We start from the raw sequence: 15874 nt of genomic DNA on the forward strand, positions 1-15874 counted from the left end.
GCAGGGAACCCAAAGCCAGTCACATTCTGCCTTCCACCTTTCTCCAGCCTCATCCTCTATCTCCTTGGGCCATGCTACGATGATACATAGTCGCCTGTGGATCCCCCAACACAGAACCCTCTCTCATGTCTCCATGCCTTCCCACCTGCTCCACTGAGAATGTCTGTCTTTACTTTGCAAACACCTACTGAAGCCTTAAGCTGCACCTCAAAAGCTGAAAAGTGTCCCCTGACTGCTCTACAAATAGACAACAGAGACATAAGCACTCACTTTTCAACTCATCCATGCTGCCAAGATACAGCATATGGACTCAGGCGTGTATCTCTTCATCACATCAAACATACCTCATATGTCAAATTTGAGTAAATCATTGCTAAGATATATTGCATGCTTACCATGTGCCAGGGACTGTGTTAAGCAGTTTACATTTATTATCTTATTTACTCCTCACAACACTATGAGGAAAGTATATTATAAACACTGTTTTAAAGACAGGAAAATGGAGGCACAGAGAGGTTAAGTAAGTTGCCCAGTGTAGCCTAGTGTGATGACACCAGACAGGATGTGAAAGCACACTTTGAACTTATGCTTTTGGTAACTTTTAACGAAGCAGTGTTGTTACTCTTGTTATTATTTTGCCACCAGACTGCACCTTGAGACCAGAACTATGGCTGTCAATTTAGTACTTCCAGAACCTTGCATGGTGTTTAATACCCAGTTGACAATGAATAAATATTTGTGAATGAACAAGGAGTCTATAAAACTATCTGTTTTTATGGAGCCAATTTTCTCTTATCTTGCTGGCATACTCTCAGAATTCTTGGATAGACTCTATTTCCCTTCCCTAATTATGTGAATTAGGGTTTATATTTCATACGTTCCTTTCTGAAAGATTTGTTCTGTTTGGTGCTGCTTACCACATTCTTTTAGGGATAAAGAACAAAACTTATACTTGGAAATATGTTTTATTTATTTTTTTTTAATGATTTTTTATTATATTATGTTAGTCACCATACAGTACATCCCCGGTTTCCGATGTAAGGCTCGATGATTCATTAGTTGTGTATAACACCCAATGCACCATGCAATACGTGCCCTCCTTACTACCCATCACCGGTCTATCCCATTCCCCCACCCCCCTCCCCTCTGAAGTCCTCAGTTTGTTTCTCATAGTCCATTGGAAATATGTTTTAACTCAATTAACACATCCTCTTCCTAAAAGCACTGAAAATGCTATCTTGTACAAAGTCCTTCAGAATGTATTTTAACCTCCCAAGTGATTTTCCCTTTTATACTATGGTTAGCAATTAAAATTTTATAAAAATAGTTTACCTTTCTTTTTCTCAATTATTTTTATTATTTCTACATACTTGATTATATGAATTTTGTAATCATATTTTTAAATGTATTAACCACTCTGATCTAATCTACCGACCTGTAGGTCTAAAGGAAAGCAGGCTTTGGTCAACACACAGAAATAGGTCCTCTATATGTTTACGGAGGGAAGAAAATCAGCATCTTTGTTACCTAGAAATAGAGCAGCTGGCCTTGAGACTACTTGCCTCCTATCTGATAGAGGTCAAGAGGAGGGTTCTGGCACCAAAGATTCTCCTTGAGAGAAGTGACAAGCTTAAGTTGGTCACTTCTTTTTGCAATGTTTCCAGTAAACATTTGCTTAAAACAGCAGACAATTGTTTGCTTAAAACAGCAGACAATTGTCTGTAGCCTCTGTAAGGAATACCAGTATTGCTAATGATGGTATCAACAGATTCAGATAAGGACACTAGCTAGGAGAAGGGCCTAGAAAGGATTAAAAAGAGGTCAAGCTCCATATGAAAGAGTATAACCAGAGCAGACTTCTTGTTATGTGCTTTTGAAAAGCCAAGGCAAACCCATTTGCCTCCGAGTTTCCCTGCTTCCTTTTAACTCCCATTCTTTCTATTTATTGAATCCCAAGTGATTTCATGTGTTTCCTGCTTTAGAGATTTTGCTTCACTGAGCCTCAGGACTTATTTATGTGTGTGTTCCATGCAGATGGGTGGTCTCTTGAAAGTGTATCATCAGATTAAAACATGCAGCTGTAAGCACTCCTACTCCAGCTCACAGCATAGCTGAGAAAATGTGGAATTTAAAGAAGCATTATGTGTTTGGTTGAAAGGAAAGAAATGGTATGAGATTCATTCATTCACTCACCCACTGACTCACAAACCAAAGCTTTTATGTGCCTCTATGTACAAGGTATTATACTAGGCTTCCCAAAGCTGGGCTGCTCCAGCCTTTACCATCAGGAAGCTTACAGTGTTGTAGGGAGGCTGGTGTGGAAAAAATATGAAAATATAATGAGTTAATGGCTTTAGTGGGGGCATTGTAAAGTACAGTGGAAACAAGACAGAGAGATCCTAAGTCTGCCCAGGAATTCCAAGAGAGCTTCACACAGTTGAAACTTGAGGGATAAGCAAAAATTTACTAGGCAGACAAGGGGAGAGGGTGTCTTTCAGGCAGAGGGAATAACTTGCAGAGATAGGAAGGCAAGGAGAGTGGGACATGTTTGAGGAGCTGCAGGAGAGTCAGTTGTGTGTCTGTGGGGCTAAAGATGAAAAGTGGGTATCTGGTAGAAGTGAGGCAGTAGAGATAGGTAGGGGCCACCTCAGGAAGAGATTGGACCTCTACACTAGATTGGTTAGACCATATACAATAATCAATGAAGCTCTTGAAGAAATCTGAGCAAGGAAGCAATAGGCTCCAATTTGCATGTGGAAGGGTCACCCTGCAGCCCAGTGGAGAAGAGCTTTGAAGACAGTGATACTTAAGGCAAGAGAAGTTAGTAAGGAGAAAGAGTGCTTGAACTATGGCAGTGGCAGTAGAGACGGAGAGGAGACAGAGGGATAGATAGAAGAGATTTTAGACTACACTTTATAACACGTACAGTTAAAATTAACATGGAAACCACATGCCAATATTCAATCAGAATTTTTTTTTTTTTTGCAATTCAATTTGAAAATAATTTTTGTGCTACCAGTGATTCAAGAGGTATTATGACTTTGAGGCCATCTAAATAGATAACACCTCTCTGGGGAACTATGCTGTAATCTGACAGAACTAAGGTATGATATATTAGGAACTAGAGAATTCTTACCTATTTAGAAAAAAAAATCTAGAGACATTAATATCACCATGTGATTTATGTTTTCTTAAAGAAAAAATGCATCAATAAAATAAAACCCATTGACATTGCCTTGGAATGACCTAGACTGAGAAGTGTGAGTTTCTGATAATTATGGAAAGTGTGACCAATGTTTATTATAAAATTATTTCAAAAAATCTTAAAAGGCATTATTCGCTTATGCCAAGATGTTTTCATTATTTTATGATCATCAGTGATTACTTGCTCAGCATCTACCTATCTAAGCACATGAAGAATAGAAAAAGGTGCATCCCAGGCAGAAGGTACAACATGTATAAAGGTCCTGAGGTAGGAAAGATTTTGACTTGTTTGAGAAGCTAAAAGAAGGCAGTGGGGCTGGAGGAAAAGGGAATGAGGGGAGAAGGGGCATGAGATGATATTGGGAGGGTAGGCAGGGATCTGTTTAAGTAACAGTAAATATTTGTTCAAATTTTGGTCATTTCCTGATTTAGCTTCTGTGTTTTATTAAACACTGTTGGATATTCCCTCAATCCTGTTCACCTGACTACACTCACCTGGTTCTCTTACAGCCTTTCTCACCTTCTTTCTTTATTCTCCTTTATGGATTCATCTTATTCCCACTCCTTAAATATTGGTATTCTGATGTGTCCTTCAAGGGTGCACATTTCTCCTTACTCCCCACACTCTCTGAGGATCTTGGTCACATTCATGCCTCCATGCTGACTCCCAAATCTGAATCTCCCTTCAGGATCTCTCTCCCAAGCCTTTGGCCTGAATATGCTAGACACTCTATGTCTGATAAAAGTGAAATCAGCTTCCCCTCAAAACCTATTACCTCTCTTTTTGAGGTAGGACCTCCATCCACCCAAAGTCAGATTTTTGGAATCATTCTTTTCCTTCCACCTTCACCTGAGGTCCTGATCGCCCATAACTAATCAATCACCAAGTTCTTTCAGCTTTATGTCCAAAGTATTCTTGAATATGTTCTCTTCATGCTAGTTCTGGCCTCTACCTAGTTCAAAAACCCATCATATATTTCTCTAGCTACTAAAAGACCTCCCACCGGTCTCTTCCTTTAGTCTTTCTCCCCTCCAATCTGTCCCCCAGAGAACAACCCAAATAATCTATCTAAAATGGGAGGCTAACTATGACTGTGACTTCCCTACTAAGTGCTATTTCATCATCCACTGGTTCAAGTCCAAGCTCCTTAGCACAGTATGGAATTCCTCAGTGACATCTCCTTTTCCTAGTATTTTTAGTAGTATTAAGCTACGTAAAGTTCCTTGAGCAAGCATGCATTTGTGTGTGTGGAGCAGGCTGAGTTAAAAGATCCCTTCCTCTCTTCCTCCAACACTACACCTGCCACACCATATTTAAATTACCCATACTTACCCTTCCAAATTGGGCCACAGAGAACAGGTCTTATTCACATTTGGTAACCCTAGAGCTCAGCATTTGTTCCTTCATTTAGTGAGTATTTATCAAGTGTCTAGTATCCCAGGGTTCTGCGAAAGCGGCAATGAACAAACCAGAGTCTCAGTCTAATGGATCTCACATCCTAGTGAGGGGTTCCAGGAGATTGCCTGCATAATAGGCACTCAGGATACAGTACTCATAATTAAAAATTTCAAACATCAAGCAAATGAAAGAGTCCTAAACCACCATCTAAGCACACTGTCTGGAACATTGCTCTGACTCACTTTCCCTTTAAACAGCAAATATGGCAGTGACTAAGGCAACTTAAGCAATGGATTGAACTGCCCTAGCCGTGGGTAGTGTGGTCTTAGTAGGTGATAATTCTCCTAACTAGAGGAAAACATTTTCCCACATACGTGGAAATATAACCTCATATTCAAACGATCCTCCAGGGTAGGAAGGGAATGAATAACATCCTATTTAATTAGACATTAAGAAAAGTTATGGGGGATTAAAGACTTTTACAGATACTTTTAGATACCATCACATTAGGGGCACCTGGGTGGTGTAGTCGGTTGGGCATTCAACTCTTGGTTTCAGCTTGGGCCTGATCTCAGGGTCATGAGATCAAGCCCCACATGGAGCCCTGCATTGAGCCCCTTGTGGGGCTCCATGCTTATCGTGGAGTCTGCTTGAATTTCTCTCTCTCTATCTGCCCCTCCCCTCTCTCTAAAATAAATAAGTGGATCTTTTTTAAAAAAGGACACCATCACATTAGTAAGCTATTTTCCTCACTAGTAAACCCTGTCCTCTTCATAATGGAAGAGGAAAATTGATGTATTTACTCATTCTTTAAAATGTGCTTATCAGGTAACTTCTTAAACAACTTTTATTCATGGATGATACATTATTCACTATTTTCTAATTATTATAAGAAATGTATACAGTTTGAAATAACTGTGTTCTCCTCTTCGCTTCCTCCTATATGTGTTTGTGCTCTTGCTAATTAACTTCCTCATGAGTTTCCATGATTTTCAGAATGCAACACCCCTTCACTCTCTGCAAACCTAAAAGGCTCTTCTGCCTCTGAGGAGTGAATTTCAGTGATTTCTCTGCTTATTTTCTGAGCTCTCTACATCTCTGTACAGCTGTCTTGCATGTGACTCAGAGAAACAGCAAACCTTCTCCTCCCACTGTGGAAAGGACACAGCTCAGTAAGGGATACCGCCATTTATGCAGAGGCTCAAGCCAAAAATCTGGCATCATCTTTGATTCCCTCCCTCTCTTCTTTACCCCCATACTTGGTCTATTTCTGTCTCCTGTTGATTCTTTTTCCTCAGTGCCTCTCAAATCTGCAGACTTTGCTCCAGCGCTCCAGCCTTAATGTAGACAGTCGCAGCTGGATTACTGCTTTATAATTAGTCTGTAGTTCATCTATTATTCCTATGTCTATCCAGCAGATAGAGTCATCTTTAAAACTTGTCTATCTGACCTTGTTACAACCTAATTGATGCTACTGAGTGTACTTCCATTGCCAAAAGGGCAGAGAACAAATTCCTCGACGTGGTTTCTGCGCCCCTCATGACCTGGACCCTGTGTCTCTTAAGCATCATCTCTCACCACTCTCGTCACGATCAAGCCATACCCAAATGTGCAAATTTCTGTGATGCCACCATACTTTTAAACTTCTATGTCTTTATTCAGGTTGTTTCTTTGACTCAGCGCATACCCCTTCTTTCTCTCTTGAAAAAGGTTTTCTCTGACTCTGAGCAAGGTTGTTTCCCACACCCATCACAGTTTGTAACCACTTGCCCCACGCCTGAGAAGCCATGTCTGTTTTATCCATTCCAGCATCCCCAGCACTGAGTACAAAGTAGTCAGAATAAAGATTTGTTAACCAAATAGTAGATTCTAACTGAAAACTCATTAAAAAGAATTGAGAGTGAACATAATTATTAGAAAATGTAAGAAACTTTTTTTTTCAAGAGGCACAATTGGTCACATTTGATCTCTAGTGGATATCTGCAACATTCCAGGGTTTAAATCCCAAATGTTAAGTCTCTAGTCAGATTTGCACTTCATCAGACCTACAGTCCAGACTAGTGTTTAGCTGCCCAAGTTGATATCCGAGCTGACTCATTTTATTTTGACTGAGATTAGCTTCCACAGCTGTTGTAGTACTGTAGTGTCAATCATTTGCCTTTTAGATCGGAATTTAACCAATTTGGAGGAAGAAAACAACAACCTTCAGAAGACTTACTTTTCAATATTTTAGCAGAACATAACTGGCATTCTCCCCATAGATACCCATTTCCAGCTCTCTCAGATTATGTATATTCTTTACAAGAAAAAAAAAACAGTGAAAGGGACTTGAGGCTAAATCCTAAGGGTTTTGTTTTGTTTTGTTTTAAGATTTTATTTATTTATTTTGACAGAGAGAGAGAGAGCACGAGCAGGGGGAGAGGTGGAGGGAGAGGGAAAAGTAGGCTCCCTGCCAAGCAGAAAGCCCAATGTAGGGCTCGATCCCAGGACCCTGGGATCATGACCTGAGCCAAAGGCAGATGCTTAACTGACTGAGCCACCTAAGTGCCCCTATATCCTAAGTTTTTAACTTGTCCTCAGTAGATAAAACTTTAATATGTGGTCTTTGAAAATAAAAATTGAGTTTTCCTGAAATGCTAAAACCTAGGATAAAGCATTTAAGCTTCACTGCTTTGTTCCACAAATGTTCACCAGACACTCCAGGCTTATGACGAGTGCTGTGGTGGATCATATTTTGATGTGTTTTATGATGTGCTTTGATCCTCTACTTGTTACCTCATGACCCTTCTAACAGCAGCTGGGCATCTACTTGTATGTGTCAGGGAATGGTTTTTACAGAAGAACACAGGAGGAAAAAAAAGTCCTAGGCCTTTAAGCTTTAAATTTTAAACCATGAAAGACTTGAGACATAATATTTCTCAAACCATGTAATCAGTTGGAACATTTTTTCCACCCCCAGATTAGTCTATGTCAGAAGAAAAGAAGAGCAGAAAAGTGAACAAGGGAGAGGAACAGAAGGGAAAGGAGAAAAGAAGAGAGAGATCAGGGAAAGGGAGAGGAACAGGGAGGAGGGGGAAAGAACAGAGGAAGGGGGAGCTAGAGGGAAACAAAGAATGAGATGTTCCCCCCATACAGGGCCCTGCTCTAGACCTCCCTGGACTCTAGTCATCTGGAGAGAAGGTTGGAACCTCCTGATAGGTTTGGGTATCTAAGTAAACGGGAGCCCATCCCACCTTTCCCTGGTAGGTTGTGAAAAGCAACAAGGCATCTGACCTTTCCTATATTTGCTATTGTATCAGCTAAGATATAAAGAAGAAAATAGAAACAACTCTATTTAACCGGGGATGTACTGTATGGTGACTAACATAATATAATAAAAAATCATTATTAAAAAAAATAAAATAAAAATAAAAAATAAATAAATTAATTAAAAAAAAAGAAACAACTCTATTTAAAACTGAGGAAATTTCAGTATAACAGGGAATTGGCTACATTTGTGGCAGAGAAACTGAGAAGCCAAATAAGATAATGACAAATCTAGAGATGTGAGCAGCAGTGGGAAGCTACTACTCCCCCTGTGCTGGAGGACCAATGAGAAGAGATGGTGTTATTAGATCCCAAGGGCCAAGGTCATCAGGGAGATTGGAACCACAAGAGGCCTGATTGGAGGGAAAAGATCTCGAAGGAAATGTGGCTGATGATGATGATGCAAAGAAAGGTGGAAGTAAACTCTGACCTCTTCCTTCTTCTTACCCTCCAACTGCTCACAAATGCCTCGCAAGCACCAAACCCAACTGAATCCAATGGACAGGAGTCAGCTACTCTGTGGCAGAGTGAGAGAAGGGTGAGGCATGGGCCTGAGGGCAAATACACCCAGATGTGAGAGCCTGGAAAATGTCTACAGGGGATGTTTAGGACTTCGGACCTAAGACATCCTCACAGATTCCCCATGCCCAGGGGGGCCCAAAGCAAGGCACACATGACAAAGGAGCCAGAAGACTTAAAGGGGCTTTGGAGCTGGGACTAGGAAGACACATCAGGGATCTAACTAAACAGGAAACCAAAGACCAAACGAGTTCACAGCCATCCCAGTATGTCCCAGCTTGGACAGAAGACAACATTGAAAAGATCAGACTTGCCTCCACCATAACGAGTTGACTCCATGTAACTGTCCGCACCCCAGTCTCATATCACACATAGATGGAAGGAAAGGGAAAGGAGACCATCTAGCAGAATAGAGGCTGAATCTAAATTCACTCTTAGATTAAAAAAAAAAAAAGGAAAGAACCTAGTCTTACATCTAACAGAGCCCACTAAATGTTGGGGAAGAGTGGATGCAACACGGGTATCAGTAATGCAGTGAGAAACGGAGAGAAATAGATTATGTCCAAGGATGTGCTGGGGCTGGAGATCCACATAGAGAAGTAGTTCCTATACTTGCCTGGAAGGAAGGGCTTTTCAGAGAAGGCCTCACAGGTGGTATTTGATGAGCTTGAGGGATGAACAGGGATTTAGCAAGCAGATGAGAGATTCTCAGCTTTGTTGTCTTCCTCTATCCCTTCCAATGCCTGATCTTTTAGAGAAGCCAATGCATTCCTTATCTAACTACAGCCCATTAAATTCTTTCAGAAACCTGGCAAATCTCTGGGTTTATCTTCCTTTTGATTAGTAAGTGGGGGCAGTGCTGGAGGGATAGGATGAGTGAACTGAGTTTCAACTCTGATGAGTAGCATCAGCAGCTTGCAAAAAATGAGTGCCTCTTTTTTTTTAGATTTATTTATTTATTTTAGAGAGAGAGAGCATGGGGGGAGGGGCAGAGGGAGAGGGAGTCCCAAGCAGACTATGTGCTAAGCATGAACCCTGATGAGGGGCTCAATCTCAGGACCCTGAGATCACCACCTGAGCCAAAACCAAGAGTCCAACACTTAACCAACTGCGCCACCCAGGCACCCCAGAAATTAGTTCTTCAAAATGTATTCTTTTGTAGATTTGATGAGGCTATTTCTGGATCTCAGTTTTGAACTACAGAGTGAGATCTCAAGGCACTCAGGTAGTCTTACAGAATGTTCAGTCCGCAAGAAAAACATATAAGCCAACTGGAATATATTATGTCCACATTACTAAATTTCTATTAAGAAACAGATTTCAGATCTATCATGTGACATTCCAATCTGTCAGGACTTTGCTCAAAATACTGAATTTGCCATTTCATAAGCAGAGAAACAAGACCATTGATTTACAAATAACCTCATCTATCACTATTCCAGAAACAATATTCCTAATCTTACCTTTTATAATCTAATAATTTAGGAAATAAAAATAACTGATATTCTCGTCATTGTTTACAAAGTGAAAAATGATTATATTACTGGAAACAATAAAAGTCGTTGAACTATTTTGAAACTTTTCTTTACCTCATCAGAGATGTGTGTTCCAGAGAGATCTATTGACAGCAAAGAAAAGATGTTCACAATATATTCAATTCCTAGGTCAGTCACATATTCACAATTTCGTAAACTCAAGTAGTTTAAGTTAGAGCAGCTGAAAGAAAGTAGTATGAAGAATTAATTTTAACTTTAATCACAGTCTCAGTAGCAATTTCTTTATATCAAAACTATCTGAGAGAAGCAAATGGTATTATAGCAAAGACTTTCTTTTTCTCAATGTAAGAGTAAACTTAAAAGTGGAAAATAATTTGTCATTACAAAGTAAGATGAAAGGGAGGTGGATTATTATATATTATATATGTATTATAATAATATATATTATTTATTATATCTATGGTTTCCTTTCATATCACAATTTCTAATAAGAAAAAATAACACATGTATACAAAAAACTATCATGTAAGTATGATGAATGACCACTAAAAGTACAAGGTCAAGTTTCTCATTTATCCCTTACACATTTGCTATAGGAATTGACCCTTACTTACTGTACACAAGATCTCTGACAAGTAAGGAGGATCAGGAATGTACCCACCACCTAGAACATCCCTTGGGAAATGCTGGAGTAAAGGTTTACATAGAGATAATACCCTTGAAAGGTGCAGAGAAGTCACTCATGTCTAGATAGTGATAACTTCATTAGTGAGTCTGTCTCAAATATTCTCTAATGTGAGATTAATAAGAAACATCTCAGATATGATCAAAAGACTAGTTTAATCTGACTCCAATGTCTTTTATTTTATTTCACTGAGAATTAGACCAGTTTCTTGGTCTCCTGGTATTTCCCAAATGGCTCTGAAGGTCTATCTCTGATCTCTCCTATTAGCAGATACACAATTACTAATGATATGATGTAAAATTTTATGGTTTTATCATACCGCTCTGATAGTTTCACAATAGAGACATCACTCAGTTGGATACAGTTACTTAAATTTAGCTCTCTTATCCTTGTGCTCACAGGACCATCAAGAAATTGCCTTAGTCCCATATCACCAATTCTGTAGGAAAGAGAAAAGCTTTATATGTGATTTTATATGTAAATGTATAGAGTACTACTTAAGTAATAGTTACTACATTCAATACATTCTAAAATAGCATAGTAATATCTTTATACGGGTATCGTGTCAACATTTTAAAACCAGATTTGATCATATAACTTTTAGTATAATAGAAAAAGTATAAATGATAGTCATGGGAGAAGTATTAATTAATATGTTCCTCCTGTTCATTGTTCATTTAATTAGATGGCATGATTATTAGAATTATTAACAAGACAGATGATTCTTAAGGTCTCTTTGGGGTTAAAATGTGATCAAGTTAAGTAGTCCCTGACACAGTCTCCTGTAAAAGAAAAACACCAAAACTTAGGAAAGGGAGAACCAAGACTAACAGTCAAACTACAGCCAGAATCTTGCAAGAATTTTCACTAAATACAAGGTCAAGTTAGCTGGACTGAAAATCCTACGGATATTTTTCCTGCTTTAGTACAGAAAACCTGGAAGAAGACCTTGACCTCAGTCTTCCCACACTGTCTATCCCTAATCAGAGACACCTGTGTGTCAGTACCATTTCCATCCCCCACCCCGAACCATGCTTTATAAATGGCTGGAAGTCTGTTTGGCCCATCCATTCCCTGTCTTCCACTGGGAGCTTTATTTCTTTTCTTTTTTTTTTTTTAAGATTTTATTTATTTATTTGACAGAGATAGAGACAGCCAGCGAGAGAGGGAACACAAGCAGGGGGAGTGGGAGAGGAAGAAGCAGGCTCACAGCAGAGGAGCCTGATGTGGGGCTCGATCCCACAACGCCAGGATCACACCCTGAGCCGAAGGCAGATCCTCAACCGCTGTGCCACCCAGGCGCCCCGGGAGCTTTATTTCTAATTCTATTTGGACACCACCAGTTCCTTCTAAAAAGAATTTCAGTAAATAAAGCACAATAGGAGATTGCACACTGCATCCTAAGAGAGGTGAGTTTCACACACAACAATCCTATAGGTATGTGTACTGATGGGAAGAGCCTTGGGAGCCATATATGTTGACTGCTGACATCTCTTATACCCTCTTTGGTCAGATTTACAAAGAATTGAGCAGTGCAGGCAGAAGGTGAATGGGCCTGTTTCAGTTGAATGGGCCACATTAAGTGGATACCTCCTACGTCCATCAACTCACCTTCCATCTGTAATAGGACAGGGGGACTCTGGCAGCACCTGGGAAAGCAGTTAAGGGCCTGGTGGATGGGAGAATGGGAGGGGAGAAGGAAGAAGGAGAGTGTAAATACAACTGATTAACTTATGTCTTGGCAAACACCAGGGCTGGGGTACACTCATTGAGAGATATTTTTACTAACCAGAAAACAAATACGGCATGGCATTTGTAAGACTTGAGAAAGCATACCTCTGAAAAGGATTTTTAAAAGAAAATACAAAAACATTAGAACTTATTAAACAGTGTAAAGAAGCAGTAGTAATTAATAAGGAGCAACCTGGCTGTAACAAAAATATTCTAAGATGCATTCTAAGATGAAAAGGTGGCCACCTGAGATAAAAAACAGATGGCAAACACAGCAATATTTTTCTAGATATCTAGGTTTTTCTAGATATGTCTTCTAAGCCAAGGGAAATAAAAGCAAAAATAAACTATTGGGGGACTACATCAAAAAGAAACCTTTTGCATAGCAAAAGAAGCCAACAAAACAAAACGGCAACTTACTGAATGGAAGAAGATGTTTGCAAATTATATCTGATAAGGGGTTAATATCCAAAATATATAAAGAACTTAAAAAAGTCAGCTTCTGGTGGCAGGGCTTGGAGAAGGGGCGACAGGCGCCATGTCCAGCCACAAAGGTGGCAGGAAGAGGCCCCTGAAGCAGCCCTAGGAGATGGATGAGGAAGGTAAGGCGTTCAAGCAGAAACAGAAAGAGGAGCAGAAGAAACCCAAGGAGCTGAAAGCAAGGACCACGGGGAAGGGCTCCAGGGCCACAGGTGGAATTAAGAAATCTGGCAAAGGGCGCCTAGGTGGCTCAGTCAGTTAAGTGTCTGCCTTTGACTCACGTTATGATCTCAGGATCCTGGGATGGAGTCCTGCATCAGGCTCCCTGCTCAGCAGGGAGTCTGCTTCCCCTCTGCTGCTCTCTCTCTCTCTGTCAAATAAATAAATAAAATCTTAAAAAAAAAAAAAGAAATCTGGCAAAAAGTGAGCTGTTCCTTGTGCCTGAGGCAATGGTGATCCTTAATTCCATTCCTGTTTAAACATCTGGATTCCCTGTCATAGCATCTGTTGCCACCTACAGCTAGAATGAAGTGCAGTCTTAGATCCTGTTGTACATTTAAGAATAAACTTTTGTAAAAAGAAAAAACCAATCAATCATAAAAAAGAGCTTATACAAGTCTACACCCAAAAAACAAAGAATCCAATTTAAAAATGGTCAGAGGACCTGAATAGACATTTTTCTAAAGAAGACCTATAGATGTCCAACAGACACATGGAAAGATGCTCAATGTCACTCATCACCAAGGAAATGCAAATCAAAACTACAATGAAATATCATCTCACCGCTGTCAGAGTGTCTGGAATCAAAAAGACAAGAAATAATAAGTATTGGTAAGGATGTGGAGAACAGGGAAAATTTGTACACCATTGATGGAAATGTAAATTGGTGGAGGTGCCTAAAAAAATTAAAAATAGGACTACCCTATGATCTGGCAATTCCACTATTGGATATTTACTCAAAGAAAATGAAAACAATAATTCAAAAAATATATATCCACCCCATGTTTATTGCAGCATTATTAACAATAGCCAAGATATGGAAGTAATCTAAGTGTTCATCAATTGATGAATGGATAAAGAAAATGTGGTATACATACATATATACACACACTATACAGTACATACAATAGAATATTACACAACCATAAAAATGATGAGATCATGCCATTTGAGACAACATGGATGGACCTAGAGGAACCTAAGTGAAATAAGTCAGACTGAGAAAGACAAAACCATATGATTCCACTCATAAATAAAATCTAAAAAGAACCCCATATGATTCCACTCATAAGTGAAATTTTTAAAAAAGAGAAGAAAACCAAATGAATAAACAAACAAAAAGCTGAATCAGACCTATAAATACAGAGGATAAACTGATGGTTGCCAGAGGGCAGAGGGATGGGAGGATGAGCAAAATCCTGAAGAGGAGATACAAGCTTCCAGTTATGACTAAGTCAAAGGAATAAAAGGCACAGCATAAGGAATCCAATTAATGATATTGTAATAATGATGTAACAGGACAGATAGTAGCTACATACAGATGGTGAACACAGCATAATGTATAAAGGTGTCAAATCACTAAGTTGTACACCTGAAACTAATGTAACATTGTGTCGACTATACTCTAACAAGTGAAAAAAAAAGAGAACAGATAACAAAGAAACTAAAAATTCAACAATAAGAATAATAACCTAAGTTATCAAACCAAAACTGACCATTTTAGAATATTAAATTAATAAGTAGAAGGCATATTTGAAAAGTTCCTTTGAAATGCCGAAATATAAGGAATTAAAAATAAATCAGATCAAAAATAGAGAACCAGGGGGGTGCCTGGGTGGCACAGCGGTTAAGCGTCTGCCTTCGGCTCAGGGCGTGATCCCGGTGTTGTGGGATCAAGCCCCACATCAGGCTCCTCCGCTATGAGCCTGCTTCTTCCTCTCCCACTCCCCTGCTTGTGTTCCCTCTCTTGCTGGCTGTCTCTATCTCTGTCAAATAAATAAATAAAATCTTTAAAAAAAATAAATAAATAAAATAAAATAAAATTATAAAAAAAAAAAAACAGAGAACCAGGATTCAATCTTTAAATGAAGAAGATTCTCTAGAAAGATATAAGAATAAATAAAAACAAAGCAGTAATCAGAGATATATAAAAGCTTGTAAAATAGCAAAACATGATCCATGCATTAAAAAAGAGAGTAAATAAAAACAAAAAGGTAAAAAGTAAGTGCAAATAGTAGAAACATAGAAGAAGCCAAAGAAGACCTAATATATCGGTTTTATAATAATGATAAATAATGAATAAGTTGAATATATCCGCTATTAAAATACAAGGGATTATCAAATTGGTTTAACAAATAAAATCTAAATTATAAGTAGTCTACAAGAAACACATTTAAAATAAAATGACAACACAACAAAAAACTTACAAAGATGTATTAGGCAAATGTAAATAAAAATAATACCGCAGTGGCAAATAATCAGTACATTGAGTCAAAACACTATGCTAGTAAAAATATTAAGACTACAAGGTAATTTTATGTTGATTAAAGTTACCACCCACAATGAAGTTAGTATATTGGGTATAGATTCTTGAGATCATATTCCCTCCCCCTTGAAACTATGACAGTGAAAAGGAGTAATTATGTAGTGATTTTAAAAATACGTGTGTGTGTGTGTGTGTGTGTGTGTGTGTGTGTGTGTGTGTGTGTTATCAAAAAAAAATCAGACTGACCTCTGGATTTCTTATCCACAACAGAAATACCAAACATATAATAATATAAAGAATAATATTAATAAATATAATAATATAAACAGTAATAATATAAAAATCAATGATAAATATATTTTCTGTTATAGAAAAGAGATCCAAGGTCAGTCTGTTTTGGTAACTTAAGTTATGAATTTTTATGCAACATATAATAGAGCATAAATATAAAATAAAATGAAAATGTTGGAAATTCAAAAAGAACATAATTAAGATACAATTTTTTTGGTAGACTGAGCTTTTGACAAACAAAAAGAGGCATAAAAATTAGAATAATATAACTAATTCAG

General features: G+C 38.5%; 1 protein-coding gene and 1 pseudogene across 1 annotated transcript in view; one reads left to right on the top strand and one right to left on the bottom strand.

Moving 5' to 3' along the window:
• Positions 1 to 15874, bottom strand: part of FBXL13 (F-box and leucine rich repeat protein 13) — a 209149-nt gene that overhangs the window by 45487 nt on the left and 147788 nt on the right. The window contains exons 16-17 of the mRNA XM_045792187.2: positions 10929 to 11048; positions 10018 to 10144 (exon numbers count right to left, since the gene is read on the bottom strand). Coding sequence (XP_045648143.1) covers positions 10018 to 10144; positions 10929 to 11048 — 247 coding nt within the window. The remainder of the gene's footprint in view (positions 1 to 10017; positions 10145 to 10928; positions 11049 to 15874) is intronic.
• On the top strand, positions 11867 to 15677 carry LOC148110418 (translation machinery-associated protein 7 pseudogene; annotated as a pseudogene).

The sequence above is a fragment of the Ursus americanus genome, chromosome 3, assembly GCF_024610735.1.
Source record: "Ursus americanus isolate L20-20 chromosome 3, mUrsAme1.1.p, whole genome shotgun sequence".
NCBI classification, from domain to species: Eukaryota; Metazoa; Chordata; class Mammalia; order Carnivora; family Ursidae; genus Ursus; species Ursus americanus.